Source organism: Lepisosteus platostomus, chromosome 24, assembly GCF_059453375.1.
Source record: "Lepisosteus platostomus isolate fLepPlt1 chromosome 24, fLepPlt1.hap1, whole genome shotgun sequence".
NCBI classification, from domain to species: domain Eukaryota; kingdom Metazoa; phylum Chordata; class Actinopteri; order Semionotiformes; family Lepisosteidae; genus Lepisosteus; species Lepisosteus platostomus.
Genome location: NC_142634.1, coordinates 11,156,977 through 11,177,042, shown reverse-complemented (window position 1 = coordinate 11,177,042; position 20,066 = coordinate 11,156,977). Strand labels below are relative to the sequence as shown.

The 20,066-nt window shown below is 39.7% G+C and overlaps 1 protein-coding gene across 1 annotated transcript in view; it reads right to left on the bottom strand.

The window, feature by feature from the left end:
• The window catches only part of dnah10 (dynein axonemal heavy chain 10), a 48,471-nt gene extending 28,752 nt beyond the window's left edge, over positions 1-19,719 (bottom strand). Inside the window, exons 1-36 of the mRNA XM_088617835.1 lie at positions 19,228-19,719; positions 18,699-18,806; positions 17,926-18,101; positions 17,250-17,358; positions 16,231-16,346; positions 15,867-16,089; positions 15,408-15,565; positions 14,876-15,106; positions 14,391-14,581; positions 14,094-14,292; positions 13,383-13,577; positions 12,995-13,165; positions 12,589-12,765; positions 12,148-12,324; positions 11,815-11,981; positions 11,264-11,415; positions 10,805-10,969; positions 10,411-10,618; positions 9,810-9,966; positions 8,972-9,451; positions 8,373-8,531; positions 8,068-8,184; positions 7,872-7,974; positions 7,437-7,615; positions 6,952-7,163; positions 6,503-6,659; positions 6,136-6,369; positions 5,365-5,487; positions 4,725-4,958; positions 3,950-4,173; positions 3,276-3,545; positions 2,795-2,978; positions 2,426-2,560; positions 1,850-2,002; positions 1,045-1,233; positions 666-812 (exon numbers count right to left, since the gene is read on the bottom strand). Of these exons, the coding sequence (XP_088473961.1) occupies positions 666-812; positions 1,045-1,233; positions 1,850-2,002; positions 2,426-2,560; positions 2,795-2,978; positions 3,276-3,545; positions 3,950-4,173; positions 4,725-4,958; positions 5,365-5,487; positions 6,136-6,369; positions 6,503-6,659; positions 6,952-7,163; positions 7,437-7,615; positions 7,872-7,974; positions 8,068-8,184; positions 8,373-8,531; positions 8,972-9,451; positions 9,810-9,966; positions 10,411-10,618; positions 10,805-10,969; positions 11,264-11,415; positions 11,815-11,981; positions 12,148-12,324; positions 12,589-12,765; positions 12,995-13,165; positions 13,383-13,577; positions 14,094-14,292; positions 14,391-14,581; positions 14,876-15,106; positions 15,408-15,565; positions 15,867-16,089; positions 16,231-16,346; positions 17,250-17,358; positions 17,926-18,101; positions 18,699-18,806; positions 19,228-19,453 (6,606 nt within the window). The 5' untranslated portion in view covers positions 19,454-19,719. The remainder of the gene's footprint in view (positions 1-665; positions 813-1,044; positions 1,234-1,849; positions 2,003-2,425; positions 2,561-2,794; positions 2,979-3,275; positions 3,546-3,949; positions 4,174-4,724; positions 4,959-5,364; positions 5,488-6,135; positions 6,370-6,502; positions 6,660-6,951; positions 7,164-7,436; positions 7,616-7,871; positions 7,975-8,067; positions 8,185-8,372; positions 8,532-8,971; positions 9,452-9,809; positions 9,967-10,410; positions 10,619-10,804; positions 10,970-11,263; positions 11,416-11,814; positions 11,982-12,147; positions 12,325-12,588; positions 12,766-12,994; positions 13,166-13,382; positions 13,578-14,093; positions 14,293-14,390; positions 14,582-14,875; positions 15,107-15,407; positions 15,566-15,866; positions 16,090-16,230; positions 16,347-17,249; positions 17,359-17,925; positions 18,102-18,698; positions 18,807-19,227) is intronic.
• Between the last annotated feature and the right edge of the window lie 347 nt (positions 19,720-20,066).

The following is a 20,066-nucleotide window of genomic DNA, read 5'->3' as shown; positions in this document are numbered from 1 at the left end:
CAGTCCTGGACAACTAGTCAAGTGATGCTTCCAAAGGAAAGGAAGGAGGAAGTGAGATCCTCATGTGGGAAAAGTGCAAGAGATAACAGAAGGCCCTGTGAGGAGCTGGCATTCTGTGTGATGTGGATGGATCCTGTGTGAAGCCACAAGTACAGTACAAGTACAGTTTATGCAATGTGAGTTTGAAAGCTTGGTAAGAACCTTAGCTACTTAAATATTGTCAGAGAGGAAACCAGAGTCTAATTAGGAGCTCGAAGAAAAGCTAGGCTTTAGTTGTGGTTATTATGTGTTTCTGCACTGCAAATAACAATCATGTGCTTTGTACCTTAATGGCCGCATGTGTCTGGTTTTCCCAAGACCTGCCTATAAAAACATCAATCGGTATGACTCCCCAACACCTGGGTTTGACGGTTCCCATACTACTTGCTTTTCATGGATTTTATAACACCTGTGTTCTTCACTTTTAAAAAAAACAATCCAGAAATGAAGCTCATAGATGATCCTTTGGCAAAGACATAGGAAATGTACTAGTGTTTGCTTTCTATACAGGGATGCCTTCATAGCAAAAGCAGTGATCCGACAGGTGTGTGACTTTTTGTAGCTACTGTATGTATTGTGGAAGGTGTTGAAGTCATAGGGCAATTGCTGGTTTTAACATACTGTACCTCATTCAGATCTGGAGATCCTCTCTTCAGCTCCCCTGCCATCACCAGCACCGATTTCAGGGCACGAAGGCCAAAGTCATAGTGATGCTGTTTAGAAAGCTGCTCTCTGGCAAGTTTGTATAACACTGTCATCTTTTTAGCCAAGATCTAGATCACAGATAGAAGGATATATTGGATTGAAATGTCAACAATACAATTAATTACAACTTCATTTTGAAAAACATGCGGTTTTATGTTCTTTGGGTAACTTATGACTGCCTATGTGGTGCATTATTTCTTACATGGAGACTTCACCATTAAGCTGCATTAAGCAGTTTTTAAACTAGATTTATATGCATCTCTCTTGTTACTTGGCTAAGAAAATTATTGTTTTCTTCACCTTGGCCATTAGGAAGCCTTCAGAAAAGAGCATGATTTCACAGATTTGCTGCAAGTCAGGCACAATGACAACCACTGGGCGAAACAGGGCCTTCACGGATTCAGGCAGTTCAGTCCGGCCAGCATATCCAGGGTTCATGGTGATAAAGATTCCCATCCGGTCATCCAAACCAATTTCTTGCCCTTCAAACTGCACACAGCACATAGCATCACAATAAAAACTGCACTAAACACAATTCTCTATTATTATTTGCAAAGCTGCAATTCATTGATAGTGTATGTAAAAGTTATTGCATCAACGTTTCCATACAAAAACTGAAGGGATTGGAAACTAAATGCATTAATATTTACTGAAAAAAATCAACATCAGAATTAAAAAATATTTAATGAGTGTGTCAATTAACATAATTGCTTAAATCAGTGGTTTCTAACCTTTCCTACAGCCTGCATCCCTTTCGTTCTCACAATGTATTCTCATATCCTTGATCAAAAATCACTGAAGCAGGTCAGTTCTCTTAGACTAAAATATATCATAACTATAAAATGAAAGATATAGAAGTATATACTTATTTTAACTTTGCAGCAGAATTAAAAATACAAAAAAATACACAATTTTAAAATTTACCTTAAAATACTTAAGTCTTAAGAAACAAAGTAGTTCCTGTGCTTAAACTGCGTTTTCGATGATCTACCTTCTAAAAAATCTGGCGTGTCTCACACCCCCAAATGGTGTGTGAACCCCAGGTTAAGAACCACTGACCTAAATGGAGATTTACTTTCCAGACGGAAGGAAGTTATTTGCTTACATGGAACCTCTTCAGATGCAGAATAAGTGCATTTCTAATGGTCTGGATCTGAGAAGAGATCACTGAAAGCACAGAGGCGTCAATCCTGTTGAACTCATCAAAGCAGCCCCAGGCTCCACACTGAGCCAATCCAGAGAAAATCTTGCCAACAGCCTTAAACACAAAGGTAGAGCAGAGAGGAATTAAGAAAAACACAGTTTATCACAGTGACATCTGAGCTAACGATTTTTATTTTAAGATACAATTTCTCCTTCACCTTATTTTACATTAACGTTTCGTATTAATGCATTGTAATAATGTTATTTACCACCTATGGTTGAACACTGGACCTAATTCTGTGATTCCTCTTATGAGGAACAAGAATGAAAAGGCATTGAGAGAAATACTTCAAATTCATTTTTTAAATTTTTGTTCAGAAAAGCACAATTTTTAACCCTTTCAATTAAATTTTATTACTTAATTCATTAATTTTATTATTACATGCACTTTGTGCTCTTATATCACAGAAGCTACTGATGTGACCTATGAAAGTAAAATCCTTATGAAGTCCAGATGAAAGTCTCCTCATGTACCTACTTTGTAATCCATGCCTTCCCCACAGTTGGTGACCACACACAGCAGGCCCAGGGCCTTGGCCAAGTCTTTCGTGGACTCAGTTTTCCCAGTGCCAGCAGGCCCTGCAGGTGCTCCTCCCAGGTACATTGAGAGAGCCTGGTTCAGAAAGGACAGACTAAACGTACTGAATGCTGACAACAGTAATACAGCTACAAAATAGTGCACCTGATCAGTAGCTTTGTGGACTCAGCACATCCTGAACAAGACGGGATGAAAAGTGCTAGAGTAAAGCACCCTGAAACAGACAGGAGCATGAAGCCCATTCACAAACTGACTTGGCAAAAACATGGGAGAACTACAGAGCGTTTCCCTTACAAATCTGTGAAATACCTGTGTGAGTGTCAGATAGATCCGGTCAGTTAGGGGAGTGATGACCAGACGACCGTTCAATCCCATGTATTCATAGCCATAGGAGAAACTAGCACTGCACTGACGAACAAAGAGATCATCCGGTTCGCGATCCCAGTAAAACCGCAGCTGGCTCTCCCACTCGAATTCCCGGGCATCCATGATACTGGAAAGATTCCAAACAAGCAGCAATGAGCCGACTCACAGGATCACGCAGTTTCTCACAACACAATCATTACTATATTCCAGATGTAAATTTCAATGTTATTATAACTTTACAGGGACCACAAAAGGCCAGCTTGTTTATGGAAATTAAAGTCTTCGAATACAATTTTTTAAACCATCCATTTCAAGATTCATTTACCAGACATGATTTCATGTGATTTCAAAACTGAAGATTTTTTTTAGAATGACGGTAATGGCATGTAATATTCTTGTTTCAAAAACAAGACTCAAATCCTACCTGTCCCTAACAAAGTTATCTACAATGTCCCTGGCATGGACATCGATGATCAGGACAGTGTTGTATTTTTTGCGATCATTCTTCTTCAGCGGCTGTGTGATCCGAGTGACCAGGTCATCGATCTGCTGGTGCATTTTCTTGGCGTAGTTCTTTAGTGCCTGCTTCTCCCCTTTCTTCACTTTGTGAAAGACGTCTTCCACCTCCCACGTCCACCACACCTGATTGCCAGCCAGCACCACCATACCCTGGTACAGCAGCATCCAGTCCACCCTGAAGCACACAACAGTCAAACATACTCACATTCACAATGCACATGCAACCACATTCCACAATGATTACTTGTGAAGGGTTTTTCGCCATAATAAAAGCAAAGGGATAATATAACTCATGTAAACGATTGCAAAATAAGCACTGTACATTAAAATGAAAATCAGTATTAAACTTTACTTTTTAAGTTACCCGGTCAAAAGGCGATATGGACATGTAAATTAGACACTACAGCTCTTTTGCCTAATATGTACCTGAAAATGGGTCTTGTAGCATAGCACTACTTCAAAAACCAAAAATTAAAATGAATAAAACGTGAAAACCCCTTAGTACTGCAACAGATTTCTATCGGCCACTATAGTTCAGTTTTTACCCTTTGTTTTAGCTGTGTGTCAACTGGTTCCCACCTGTTGCGGTCCTCACAGTATCTGAAGATGGCTTCTTTGGTGATGAGCCTGTTGGTCCTCCTCATCTCCTGCAGGACTGCAGTCATCCACTCCTCCACGCGGCCCTCAGCTGGGATGGCCTGCCTCAGGGTCATCACCTCCCCTTCCGCTGACACCATCGCCACCGCCAGCGTCTCACCGTTGTTGCCCTCCTCAAACTTCAAAGAGGCGATGTTGTCGTACATCTGGTAGGATTAGGACGTATGTTGGTTACAAACAAGAGAAGGCTCTTTGAGGAGTCGTACCTGGCTAGTTGTTTAGTAACTCACTTATCTCATCCAGGCATCTTCATAAAACTCCACTTCAACAGCAACATTTGGCAGATTGTTTCAAACATCAAACCCACTTAAAGAGACCTACCATGCTTATATACCCATCACCCTAAAAAGTAGTGTTGAGTCTCCCTAAAAAATAACCGAAAAGAGATTGTCTCTCATTCTTTTCATCCGGAAACATCTGGATAGAGACAGAAACAATGCATACGAAGCTGCTACTTCTCAATAAAAAACTTTTTTTTTTTACAAATATTTACAAGATATAGAATGTTAATGCACAATGCTTACATTTTTATTATACTCATAATTTTAACATGGATCTAAATAACACACATATTCAAATACAGGCTTTATTCTTCAGATATAAATCTCCCAATGGCACACATCATTGCACATTATAATGGAAAGATGACAATTCCCTTTGACACTCTGAAACAGAGTCTCCCTCTGCACCTGCTTACTTTGATCATGTGCTCCTGGACACAGGAGGGGTCGCTGCTGCCAAGAATGCTCAGCAGCTCGTCATCAGAAATGAAGAAGAACCTGGGGAAGGCGTTGCGCTTGGAGTCCAGGTAGTCGTTCAGGCTCTTCTGACACCTTTCCAGACCATCGCTGAGGTTCTGCAGGTCTGACAGGCGGTTCGGAACATGGCAGCACCTTTTAATGACAGGGTCCTTCACTGTGTCCGTCATGATCTGCACAAACACAAACACCCTCAGGTTCACAGCCTCTTCTCTCACACAGCCTGGCCACCGCTTGGTATTGATTCAGGACTTTTCAGAGCTTGTCAGACAAAAACAAAATTCTCAGTATTTCTTCAACCTCCACTGATTCTTTATAGGTTTAAAGAAAAGTATCAAAAAAAGTTTCTAAAGAGAAAAAAGCCATTTGGCCTATTCAGTCTATTTGATAGTTAATGACACATTGTTCCAACAGTCTCATCCAGCTGTTTTCTGTTTCTCAGGAAACCAAGGTATCTTCTTCCATACTCCCACAACAATTTGCATAAAGAAGAGCTGCCTGTTCCCAATTTTCAATGCACTTCTATAAAAGTAATTAAAAAAATCAATGGAATTGGAAGGCTTTTTGAAACAAACATACCTTTTTAAATATTTTGTCAATGTTGTCAAATTTTTTGGCCTCTTCTGGCAGCTGAGACCTGATATCCCCGCCTATGAATATACTTTCCAGGTACATCCACTTTCGCTGCACCAGCATCCACACCTGGAAACAGGAATATTAACGCAAGCAAGGATAAACCTCTTTCAAGATGTTTGTTGCTCCTTTATTGTATTATGGGGATTGTAAATGTTGAATGTTGAGCTGAAGATTGAATATCATTTTTTTTAAATATGTCATGTTATGTCATGTCATTTACCAAACTGCTTTATACAATACTGTGTCGTGGGAGCCTACCAGCAAGCAATGAGCGCAAGGCAGGGTACACACTGGACAGGGCACCAGTCCATCAAAGGGTATTAAAAAATATTTCATAGGAAATATGTTCAGGTTGGTATGTGAATTCCAAATAACATGATTTTTCACTTTTGCACAGGGTGCAGCTAATTCTTAAAAATTTGGATCCCACCTAATCTATTAACTCTGAGACAGAGAAGTACAGTAGTCATAAGAGACTAGCTGCAGCCACCTACCGATCCTTTGTCAAGAAAAATATGCGAGAATAAATGTCTTTGTAATTTCCAGCCCGCCAACCTGAGAAAAATGGATCTCAGCTTCTTGCAGCAGTTTGAGGTGGAAGACAAAGTTTCCATATCACCAGGGCTGAGCAAACATTTACTGTGATCAGTTCTCCAAAGGCAAGGGAGTGCTTAAGAGCGCCAGAGTGCTGTGTTCAGGGCGTGAAGAGCTCACCTCAATAACCTCGCTGATTAAGGACAAGCTCTTCTCCCACTGCTGAACAGTAGACAGGAAGGGGCCCACGAAGCGGCTCCCAGCCATGCTCTGCAGGTTCATGGCATTGTCATCCAGGTTCTGCAAGATTTCATCCACTGAGCCCAGGATGGAGCCCCTCTCCTGTGTGCCCTTGTAATACCTCTGAACGGTGAACTTCATGTTCTCCCAGGTATCCACCACATCCTTCACACCCTGGTTACACAGAACAGGCAGAACTATCCTTTACCATTCAGTGGTTCACTTTCATAACATCAGAACCGAACAGAAATGACCAAAAATAAATAATTTTTGTGCCAGTGTTACAATTCCTAATTCCGATTCTCACTTTCTCAATGCTGAGCTCCTTCACCGCAGAAGTCACAATCTCACTGATGACATCAGCATACTTGTGAAGCTCCATGGCAAACATGTTTTCCAGAGTGAAGGTGTCAGGATTCATCTCAAAGCTGGTACCCGTTCTCTCCATCAGCTCCTTCCAGTGTCTGAGTCATAACAAACAATATTATTAACTCGTACTGATCAAAACATAACCCAATCATAACAATGAAGAACATTTCATAAACAAAGCCCAGGCACATGCAAAAGACTCCTGAAAGAGGGAAAATGTCCCATCTTCCTAAAGCACTTCTGTGCCTGTGGCTTAAATATCTGATTCCTGCATGGCTACCAGTATCAATCCCTGCGTGATGCATAAGGCATGCTAAACACTTAATTTTTCCTTTCAGTCAGATTTTCCTAGAAAATGGCGGAAAATCAAACCCACAAAAACTCCACCTTTCTCTCAGAGCCTCATTTTTCAAGTCCAGCAGCAATGGGATGGAGTCTTTGAACTCTTTCATTTTGGCATCAAGGAAGAAGGCGACAGGCAGGCTGCGCACATCCTTGGGCAGCTTCCTGAGGCTCTTGATGAAGCCCTCGATCCCCTCCTGGAGCAGCTGGATGTTTAGATTCACCCACAGGGTCTGAGACCACTCTGCCTTGGCAGCCTATGAAAGCAACAAAGAAGTAGGAAGTTGAAGCAGAAGTAAGGAGATCTTGAAGCTAAGCTTGGACACAAATTACAATTTCTTTTCCTGACAAATCATCATTCAGCTACAATAATGTTTCAGCAAGTGCATTCCTTCTAAGTCCAATTAAATACTAATAAAGCTTTTTTTTCTATTTTAAGCATTTATTTTATATAAAATATTTTTTTATTCTAAAGCAAGTATATTTGGGGTAGAATATACAGAGCAAATAGAAAAAGCTTTGATAATCACTTTCTGAGCTTTATAAATGTCATAGATTTGTCTCAAGCCCTTCATCTCTTTCTGCACATTGAGCAGCTCTGGGTACATAGTGATGGGCAGATCGAAGAGCTTCTCTGCGTTTGCCAGCTCCTGCCGGTCCTTTTCAAACCGAGCCAGTTCTTTTTCGTATGATATGAGCACTTCCATCCCTGGTGAAGAGAACAAATATCAGTCCTCTACACCAAAAAATGAAATTCTTACATCGGCATCCACAAGTATAATAAATGATCTTAAACAAAGTAGCAAGGCCCATCAAAAGCTTTCCATTACATAATAATACAAATTGAATCCACCAGGTCCTAAGCAAGTTTACAGCAGCATCCTACTCTGCAGTACAGAAAATCTCTTTTACATGTGTTCTAGTTTGTAGTCACTCATAAAGCTTCCTAGTTTAGGGTGTCTAACCTTTGTCCAAGTTGTCCCCCACTGCACCTGGGCCTTCAATGCTAAAGTTATCTGCAAAAACCAATAACTCCTTCTTAAATTCCTCGGTTTGCTCCTTTGTGATCTACAACAAAACAACATTTAAACAATGTTATTTGCAGCCATTTAAGCCCTTGATAGAATGGCCACTTTGAAAGACAGACTTTGAAACCGTTACCTGAGTGAAGGTCTTCTTCACTCGGCCTAAACTGTGATCAACCTGTCGCGACTCCACAAAGAGGTCATGCCATATCTGTCTGATGTTTCTGGACAGTTCTATTTCCTCTTCAGTTACCTCAAAATACAAAAGAAAACAGAGTTTCAAATAAATAAGAATCTTTTTTTTTAGCTATGATTAAATATTAAGCCATTTTCTTTAACTTTGAACTCCAGTCCTCCTGAAGTACCAATTGTTTTAAAAAGAAAAACACACAAAAAATGTTAAATGCAATAATTACAATATTAAAAAACATAAAAACGTACCTGCACTCTGTACATGCCAAGAGTTCTGTATCTTTCTTGAATGTCAGTAAACCTCATTTCCACAACTAAGGACATGTCTCTGATGTCTGCTATGGTCCCCAAAACGAACTTTAAATCCTCAAGCGTTTCTGGGTTTTTCTTGAGGTTATCTGATAGTTGCTGTAAAATACACACAAACATTGAAAAAATATATCTCTGCAAAGAAAGTTCTATACATTATAATCTGGATATGGAAAATATGTGGATATTTTATTAGAAAAAAAAGTCAGTGAAGCTCATGAGGAAATTTTAAAAGCATGACTGGCTATCAAATTAGTGTCAATTAATTTGTCCACACTGTTTTTTTCCCCAATCTAAATGGTTTTACTGCGTAATGTCAAATTCAATCAATAAAATTCTAGAATCTCACTACTTTTTCTTTTTGGCTGCTGTTAGTCTTCAGACGGACTACAACTAGAATACACAGGCTTCCAGAAATGTGAATCCCTTAGACGCAAGACTTATCACCGTTGGTCTAAATCTCAAAACTACAACAAAATTCAACAGTACTATACTGTGTACTGCACAGCACTTTAAAGGTACGTTCTACAAAAGTATACCTGCAGTTCGTCTCTTAGGTTAAACAGGTCTTCTCTGGCCGACTCATTGAGTAGTTTACCCAGAGAGTTCACCCAAGCCTGGGCATTCTCCTCCACTGTCCGAGCTAGGGGTTCTAGATTCAGTCGGATGCACTGCTCTAATTTCACCAAGGGCTGCTGCGCCACCTCCTGACTGATCCTGGCATAGAAATGCAGCTTTTCATCATAGGCCACACAGGAGGGCTTCTTGGCTGCAAACTTCTCCATGACGATGGCTTTGTCCAGCTTCCACAGGGGCCTGTATCTCTTCCAGCGGTTCAGGTAGCGGGTGATGGACATGAGCAGCCTGTGGATGCTCTGGGAGATGGACACGGCCTTCTCAATAACCTGGGGGTTCTGGGAGACGTCGCTGTGGAAGCTGAACACAACCGGCTCGTCTTCGCGTTCCGTGCGCTGGGGAGGGCACTCGATGCAGGTGCCATGCATCCAGCGCACAAACCGCTGCAAAACAGCAGACCAAAAGTAAACCTGAGCAAAAGGAACGCTTCTCTTAACAGGCTCCAAGGAAAATGATAAAAAAATCTTTGGATATTGATACAGCCATGTGTTACAGTACAGGAGTTCATGTCAGGTCCAAACTTAAGCATGTCCATAATAAGGCACTTGATTTTAAGGATTCCAGAATTAAAACAATATTTATTGAAATAACAATAAAAATGTTATTTTTTTCCCCTTCCAGTGCACATTGTCCTAACATTATGTACTGTAGGAGAAAACATTTATCTTGAGCAATAACAGTGAGCATTGTAATGTGCTAGATTAAACTTGAACTTGCTCCCCAACAAACAAACATACCAACCTTTGTGCTATCCAAGCAGTCTCTCACACACTGCATTGTCAGTTTGTAAATTTCATTGCCATTGGGGTGCAATACAATCTCGGGGGCAGACAAGATGGTTTCAATTTGAAACAGTGGCACTTTCCCCACCAAGGCATTACCAAATGTTTGGAGGTTTCTGTTTTATAAAGATAGGAACATAAAATGAATAGACTTAAAGTTACCATTTCTGTAAATAAGTACCATTTCTGTAAATAAGGTGGATAGGACATTAGCACGCCTGAAAAATGTCAGTGTCTCCAATAAATAAAACAATATTCATAGGAAATTGTAGTACAATTTGTAATTTATTTATGAAATTTATTTCAAGCATAACTATAGCCTCTATATTCAAAGTCACTGAACCAACAAAAGTAGCAAAAAACAACCTGTTGCAATAAAGGGAATATGTATATGCAGTTTATGAAAATGTTTCCAATTAGGTTTGGGGGAAAACAGTTGTAAATTTTCTAAATTAACAAAAGCAGCCCAGCCATCTATTGCATTCCTGGTTAAGGGTTGGGAAGCCTATTCGGGAACCACAGTTTGCAAGGCAGAATTGGAGCCAGAATAGGAAGCCCACCTCAAGACCATCTTTGTTAGGGTATCATACACTTTGCGTTCCCAGTAGGCATAGTACTGCGCCATGCGTTTGTCTTGGCCGGTGTTCGTGTGCATTATCAAGCCCTCCATCTTGGTTAACAGAGGACCTATAGCAGTGTATTTTCGGGACAAGAGGTTTACATCTTTCATCCTCTCCCGCTCAATAAACTCGAAAAACTCCTTCACTCCTGAAAGACAGCAATAAGAGAAATGATGATTGAAAAAAATACCTATCCTGTAAATAATTATCAAAGAACACTTTACAACGTAGTTTAATGAACTACATTTTTACACTTCAGAATATGAATGTTAAAACTGTGATAAGCAACACAATGTCTTATGCCACGACTACAGCACAAAGCTGCTGAACATACCTGGCAGATCACCTTCTCTTGAAGGACTTGGGAACTTGAATAGGTTTGCCGATTCAATTGATTGTAGTTTGGCATCAATGTCCCGTGCGTTCTTCTGAATTTGGTTCACAAGTGACTCAAACTTGGAAATGGCTTGGGTGCTGCGATTAATAAAGTCTAAAATGCCTGATTGACAGCAAATACATTGAATTAGAAAGCAAATGAATGATTCAGTTTCTGATCACATGTCTGTCATAGTTCAATTTTACAAAAAAAGGAAACACAAAAAGCATTTGTGATTCTATTTTAATTGGTGAGTTAGCTCAATTTGAAAAAAAAAATCTGTAAAGAGTGCGATTATATTTCTACTAGGAAAAATGTATAATAATTACATCAAACTACTTGTCACAGAATAAAAAAAAACAGAAGCCATCTTTAATTATTTGAATTAAAGTTAACTGATATACTGTAGCTCCTTACCTAATGAGTTCCAGTTGAGTCTTTTGTACCCAGATCTAAGAACTCTCTGGAGCTCATGAATCTGTTCATCTAGCAAATTAGTCTCAGCTTCATTCAGACTGTCCATCAGTATATGGTAGCGATTAACCATATTCTTTAGCCCACCAATATACCTATAAAACATTCAATTCAAAGCTTTATTTCTGATTCCTCACCCTTCTTGACAAATGTGGAGTGCAGTCTGTTAGTCGTTTAGTGAAGTGTTTGCTTTGTCAATCTAATGCCGAAAAAACTTTTCAATTTTTACATTCGATGATTTGAATCTCTTTTAAAAATCCAGAAACCATTTTTTCAAAAACACAGAATCAACATTCATTAAATTAACCTAAATTTACCTTAATTTTGCACAGAAAACTGTTACAAAATACTGTAGATATGATGTAAAGCATTTCAAATTTTATACTGTAAATGACACATAACATAACATCATAGTAATTACCATTCAGCAGGCTGCCTGTTTAACTGTTACTAACAATTAGAGGATTATTATTACTTTTATTCAGATTAGGCACCTGAGAAACTTGTCCTCCTGCAAAGCCACGTTCCTGGCCAGCTCAGGCACGGAGAAACCCAGTTGCTCCAGGTACTTGGTTTCAGAGGTGATCTCTGTCAGCTCCTGAGCGAAGTTGACAGAGTACCGCACCGGCTCCTCCGTCTTCAGCTCCCCAGAGAGTAAAGCCTTGAACCGACACAATGTTGGAATGAAGGAAAAGACCTCAGGAGACGCGCTCCACTTTCTACAGTGAAGTCAGGATTGCTTAAAATATGATTGCTAACATCAGCTGCAACCAAAGGGAAAATGCTAAATGTCTTTTGGGGTCATAATAAAGGGAGCTATATCTCACCAGTTCTGCAGTATCCTGATCAGAAGCAGGAATGGCTCCTCTTCCAGTGTGTATTTGTAAGAGATTCCTCTTAAGCAGGATTGGCAGTGCTTGCTCAGTTTCCTCTCTCCAGCGCTCATATTTCTTTTCCTCATACTCCTTCATTCTTTTACCTACTTCCAGGTACTTTGCTTTAGCCTGCAAAAAAAAAAGCAAGAGTGTATTACAGTTGATTCAGATTCTAAAGTATTTAAACAAATTCCTTTTTTCCTCTATGGTATGTGTGCCAGCTCTGTACTGAATCTGAAGAAGGGTATACACCTGAGTATCCTCAAGCAATTTCCTGAAGCCACTTTTCATTTAAATAACAGGAATTCTACCCTAGTACATTTCTAACACACAGTGAAAAATTAATATTGAATGTGTCACGGAAGAGGGGAATAGCATTCAAACTGAACTTACCATTTTTCCCTGGTCACTTTCCAGCATCTCCTCCACCTCGAGGAAGCGGATGATGGTGTGCTTCATCCGATGAAACAGACAGCGCTCCCAGTATATTGCTCCAGCAACTGGGGGCTGATTCTTGTTGAGAGGAGGATTGTCAAGGTTGTTGATAAACAAGGTGTTAATATTGTCAACCTGTCAAAAACAAAGAAACCGTGAGAACCAAAATTAGACAAAGTTTCTGTCTCTGTATCTGTAAGACACTAATTAACAATCCTAAAAGTGACCAGATGCTGAAGTGAGAAATGTTAAGTTAAAATTATTACATATAATACTATACTAAAAATACTATATATATGACACATAAACCATTCTTCACTGTGATGTTCAGAGACAATGGTAATAAATTAGAAGACTTTCCCACCTCTTTACAATACTGCGCCAGAATGTCATTGAACTTCTTCATCATCTGGTTATTTATTGCTTCTCTTGAACGGATGTGCTTAAACTTTAAAAGCATGTCAAAGGCAGCCTCCGCAGAACGGAGGGTTTTGAAAGACTGGTCAATGAAGTTGATGGCTTCTCCTTCTATAGCCTATAAAGCATTTCAATGAATTAGGTTTGTGAAAGAAAAGATATGCTGCTACAAAAGGTCACATAATTCTAAAAAGGGAACAAGAACAACCCATAACACTTACATTTATCAAAAGTATCAAAAGAAGATACATTCCACCCAAGAATCAAATTGCATATATGCTGTACGAATCTGCAAATGTGCTGTTAAAGTAAATCAAACCACAGCTTGAGCTCACCTGCACTTCAGTCTTAAAGTCCTCCATAACTACTTTCCATAATCCCATTTTACGTATATTAAAAGGGTCAAAGCTCAGCTCCTCAATGGGTATAACCAGACTGTCCACCCAGCGCAACACATCGTCAATCCGCTTAGGATCTCCAGTCACTGCCTTTAGCTCAGGGCCAAAAATGTTGTAAAACTCCTCAAGGATCTGTAATAAAAAACATTGAGTTTAACTGGTTGCTTAACAAAACAAAAGTATTAATATTTTGTGTCCATTATGTTTTATTTTCATTCAACTAAACTGATGTTTCCAATTTTACCTTTACCATGAACAATCAACGAAGAGGCAAAATAAAAAGCACAAATTATAAGCCTGTTCATAAGTTATTTATAAATCACTGAGACTGCAACATAATTCATTGCTTCTTTATTATGTGTGAGAGGACCTCAATCAACACTGATTCTTCAAGAGAGGTACTATGAAGGACCTCAGTAAATCCTATGATTCTTTGTATAAGTAAAGTACCGGTAACTGCAAACACTAGTTACACTGATAACACATTGCAGCTACATTGCCTGACCAGATTCTGCGAACTGTCTTCTTACAAAATTTCTAAAACCCTGACCCTCTTATTTCACGTGTCAATGTGTACATGTGAGACAAACACTGAATTTAAATGAAAGACAAATGTACTAAAAAATATACATTTTTCAATGGGTTTACCTGTAGGATATTGTACAGGTCCTGGCAAATGGAAGCCATGTAATCTGTCTTCTCAAACAGTCTCTTCCTGTCAAACTCCCAGCGAGGGTCTCTACCTGAGGCCTCAATCTTGCTGCGGACCTCAAAGTACGAAGCCTTCCATTGATCAAGAACCTGCTTGGCATCTAAAGCTTTGGCCTTTGCGATTTCCCTCTTCTCTCTGTTACAGAGGCAAAGAAAAAACACCTCTTTTATTTAATAACACACGTCTGACAACACTCACGCTGCCTGAAGAAACACACTGCCCGGGCGACTCACTTGAATACAGTGCGAACGTTGACCACTCTAGCCACCCTCTCCGACAGCTCCCATGCTATTCGCTCCATAAGAGGCACCATCCGCTCATCCTTGTTGTAGTGCCCAGAAATGATCCACACCATCCGCAGTCCGTTCATCATCAGGGGAATGGTATCCAGGATCACGTTAAACCCAGACCCCGTAGCTAGGTTCTGCATCAGCAATTAAAAAGAATTCAAAGGAGAGAACTCTAACTGCCTATCTTAAGGCAATACCGAATTAAACATCCTCCCTCACACTTTGTACAATGGATATTGTTCCTAGAAATATTTGTAAATCATAAAGATATTTATATGGACAAGGAGACTGGTTTGCTTACTTAACTCACTAAAATACTAAAAGAAATTACAAATAGCTTTTAAAAAATCAATTAATTTTCAAGTGTCTACCAACATCACACCCTAAAAGCACCCTTTACGTTGGCCATGTGACTGAGATAATTTCACCTTAAAGTGGCGCTCCAGTGTGCCCAAAAAGCGCACATTCTCTACTGCCTCCACATGGTACTTGCTGAGCTCAGTCACTGTGAGGTCCAGGTTCTGGGTAGTCACAGGATCAGCCCGACTCATCACTTCCAAAATCTTCTTTACCACTGGCAGCTTCAGCTGTTCACTGAGGGCGCTTAAAATGGCAGTGCGCTCCCGCCAAAAATCAATCTCAGCCATGGGACCAGGAGCCTGTGAAGAGATCAACTCAGAACTAAGAAGGAAGCCATGTGTCCCCAACAGGATTCGCAACTAGGAGGCAAATCCCGCATATATCATAAATACAGCCCAGACTGAAAAAAGTGCAGCAAAGTTATAAAGTTATAAATCACAGCTCCCATACGCTTTGCACAAAGAGAGTGTAGTGAGTTGGCATTTTGCATTTTTGGTAGTTTTGATCAAGCAAGTAACTGAGCAATTGATTTTTTACTCAATACAAAATGCAGGCTGCTCAGGTGTGGTATGATCATGTCAACGTTTTTTTTTTTTTTACCTGTGGTTTCTTCTTCTGCTGCTCCTCAATAACGCAGGTTATTTGCGTTTGCCAGTTCATGACGCACTGCTCCAGCTGCACGACCACAGCTGGACTGGACACCAGCCGGACCACATCACCATCCAAGTCCACATCGGGAATGTGCAACTTAATCTCACCTACAAAACAAGCAGCAGTGCAGTCGTTGTTCAAAACAAGATTTGCTAAAGTACCTACGATGTGCTTTAAAATAAGAACCTCATTAAAAATGTCATAACAATTTACATTAGTAATAAATATACACACTATTATGACTTGGTAGGACTCATGACTTCTTACTGTAGTAAACTAGCATCTATTCATTGGGATAAGTGTTTTGGCGATTAGAAACAGAATGGTGCGAAATGCCTTTTAAATCCGAATTTATAATCTGAGCTCTTGGTCTAAAAACATGGGAGCCTCCTGTGGATAAGTGCTAACCTTCCAGCTGCTGCAGTGTCCTATCAATGTGACCGAGGAATTTGTGGGCACTGTTCAGTAACTCGTCCCTGATGAGCTGTGTGCCCCGAAACTCCACAGGCCTCTCTTGTTCTTTGTGTGCTTCCAAGACGCCATCTTCTTCACCTTCAGCAGACTTTTCTGTTTGTTTGTAATTTGAATCATTGTTTTTCAGCTGACTGACAGAAAGCAGTGGTATAAACACCTAAATCCAGATTCAGAGAGAACATAAACACAACAGAATCAGACAGAAACCTTATAATGTTTTGCTCTACTTTTATAAAGAAATCAACAGACAAGAAAACTAATTCTACTGATACCAAGGGCAAGGAAAGGTTCTACCTACATGACTGAATACATTTTTAAGCATTAATAACGAGTGTCCATTCAACATCCCAATCTCCAGTAATTTAGGCATGATCTCATTAGCTTCCTTCATGTCAAGAGGCTCACATATTGTTTCTAGCAGGAAGAAAAGAACACAACAGCAATAGTTATCAATGAGCACCAATACAATAACCATAGATTAAACATCTAGAGTCAAGTCTATTACAATCAAGTATCAAGAGCTGTGAGCTACTGTATATATGCAGAAATTAAAGTTCTGCTACGCAGAACAGCCCTAATAATAGCAAAACTGTTCTCCATGCTGCTTTGACTTGATATACAGATATACAGTACACAAAAGGAGAGACCAGAAGTATTTATAGATGGCTTCACCCTTCTGAGTATTATGGAGTGATGAGAACAAATTAATATTCATTCCCATACTTCATAATGTCTACATTCTCTTAAAAAACCATAAACCTAAGAGGTGTCTTTTTCAGGGATACGGTATATTTCAAGAGCAAGCGGCTGCTATATGTTTAGAAATGAGTTTTATCTATGACTGTTCCATAAGGCTGAAAATTATGCGGAATCACCTAGACAAACTTATAATTCCACTTCATATAGTTAAAGTTAGCAAATGTTTTGCACTATCTGATATTAATATATCAAATAAAGATGCATTACTAGATTAATCCTTTACCATCACAAATAAAACAAATTATCGTTATTTATACCAAGTTTAAAACAACCAAATACCAAAGGGTTTCACACCACAATCTCTCCCACAGTACATTCCGATGGGATATTCTGCTTAATGTATATAAAGTTTAAATAAGATCATGTTTTGCTCTGATATTAATATATCAAAGAAATATGTATTACTAGACTAGTCTTTAATCAAGATAAATAAAAAAACTTAGCATTATTTATACCAGAGTTCAAAATAAACAATTACCAAAGGGTTTCAAACCACAGTCTTTACCATAGTACATTCCAGTGGCATATTTCTAAGCTCATCATTTATTTTATACCCACCTTTGGTATTCCTGAGAAAAAAGAGAACATTGGACTCCATTGACCTCTCTGGAACATGATTGAGAGCCACGTGCAACTCAATGTGGTATACTGTCTGGATTTCAATTTTCTGGAGATGATATGATAAGACGAAGACCCATACTTTTCATTTAACAAATACATTTTAACATTTTTCTTAACAAAAAGATAAAAAATACCAAGTAATACACTGCAGGTGGCAAATTGTGAAATCCTGTCCAACAAATTAAGACAACATTGTCTTTAAATCTGAAGTTTACATGCAAGTACTTTGGCACACAAGACAGCATCCACATTAGGAATAGGGAGAGAAAAAGACTTAATCAGAAAACTAGCTCTGTGTCATTTCCTCTAAGGTCTGAAGTATAATTAGAGTAATACAACCAGACATCAGCTGTTTTACTAATGCTTAACAAAAAATGAATAGTCTAATAGATATGTTACTTTTATCCACTGTCAAAGCTGGCCTGTTGTCTCCATGTCACCATCCGACACAGGGTGTGTTATTTGCCCATGAGTTTTAATTAAGATGAAACCTGTTCACCTGCAACAAGGCCACTGACGTAAATACAAAGTAAAGGACAGAGCTTAACCATGTCATCTCCTTACAAGGAATAGGTCACCCTCAGACTGAGATTTCATACTGTGAAAGGCTTACAGTGAGGGGTAGCCCGTCCTGCTCCTCCTCTGCCGTCTCACTGTGCGCGTCCTCAATGCCAGGGGCAGGGTCCTGAGACCCCTCAGGTTGCCGTGGGGACTCTGGCATCTGGGTGTCGGACATCCGGGAAGCGGAGGTGGATACAGAGTCTCTGCCTTTCCTCTTCTGCTCTTTCTCTGCAACCGAAGTGACTGCCGTGTTAAGAGAAGGGAGGGGATTTCACAAATTCCCGTTTCTGTAGTTTGACCAAATCCTAATGGATGTGAAGTAGAGGCGGAGTGACTGCGGAGGAGCTAATTTGGCACCACAAAGGTGAACTGAGCTGAGGGAACAGCAGGCTGGGAGGAAGGAGCCAGGAAGAAGGTGGGAGAGGAGGGAGGGATGCGAGAGAGATGCACACAGAGGGTGAGGTATGAATGTGTAGAGGAGTGGAAGAGGCCAAGATCAGAAATCTGGTTTCCTCCCATGGTGCTGAATGCTGTTTTTTAACAGAACAATGACAAGATTTGAAACCGAATCCTCCACATGCTTTATCTAAGGTGGACAAACAAAATCCTTTAATTATTTTTATTCCCATGATTATTCTGATTCCGTTTTGCACCTTATCTTTGCTACCCTTACTGGCCTCCTTCTGGTTGGTCCAGATTGTGTTTCATTTTAAATTAGCAGATAAAACACACGTTTTTCTAAATGTGAAAACATCTGATGTCAGGTGCGTGAAATCTGCTCTTGACAAACCATGTTCCCAAAGTCACTGTCTCCAAGAGACTTACTGGAAGCCTTGTCACCTTCAGCAGGAACATTACCGGCTGCCCTGGCAGAGTCTGGGCCAGTGTGATCATCCTGTGGGGCGTCTTCTCTGTTCACAGCCTCTTCTGGCTCTTTATAAATAACACAAAATCAATAGCTTGTATTACAAGGGATTTTCCGTATAAAAGAGCACTTGCCACATAAAGTGAAAGATCTGATAATCCAATTAAACATAAGTAAAGGACGCCTTAATAGAATGCACGTTAATGAAATGTACGTGTTATACTATTGAAATATAAGGATACAATATGTGCGTGTCGTAAATTTCGATCGTTACAGAACAGACCTGGCTTTTTCATGTAATTATTTAATCTAATTCCCAAACGTTAATTCGAGTTTCTGCCCGACAGGGCAAAGGGTTGTCGGAGCGGATATTAATTTGATATAATGTATGCATATTTATCGTGTTTAAAAATGGTAAGCGTGTACACATTTGTTTTTCAACCCCAATCAAAGAGGGATATATAAAAAATAACAATAATGCACGGTTACCGATCTGTACTTCCACCTCCACCTCTTCTTCTCTGATAGCTTTGAAGAACAGCAGCGACGAAGCCGATTCCTCTGAAGTTTGTTCGTTCAAAAACTTAATTATTTTCTGTTCTTCTTCTCCGTCCGCTCTGTTCAGAAGTTCCTCAAAACAGGCCTCGTCTGGGAAGTAAAAGGAGGCGCAGACCCGGTTTCTTATCCATTCCAAGCGAAGATCGTCAAGTGTCATTTTATTTTTGGTTGGCACGTAAATTAACTTTCTTTAGATAAAAAGTTTCATCACAGTAACCAGCCAAGCGTCTTTACGCTGATTTGTATTGAAACTGCACCATATAGTTTGATGTCGCTATAGCAACCATCGCGCAAACCAAGAACACTTCCGGAAACATCACCGCTTCTTCCTATGGCGGCGTTTTCGAGTTGTGTACATTTACTCAGTGACGGGCTGAATGTTAGAATAATGACGGCATGACACGATCAAGAAACAGTCTGTTGAGTTTCAGAGACGCGAAAGCAAACCTTCTTTACGCGTGTCACCCGCACTGCTAGGGTACAATTTCAGTTAAGCTCGTCTGCGCTTGGTCTGATGAAACGCATTTGTAGCATTCGCCTTGATTTACATTTGTAAAGTCTACAACTTTAATTCATTTTTTTTATTTCTCTCTCCTTCACTGTACATTCTAGATATAGATTATCTTTGCAAAAATTGTTTTCATCCCACATTATGATAATGGTAACCATTTGTCTGAAACGGGGACATTAATAAGTTTAGCATAAGGATAAGGACGAACACTGACTGTATTACTAACCATATTTAAATTCTCAACTCTTACCTAATGCAA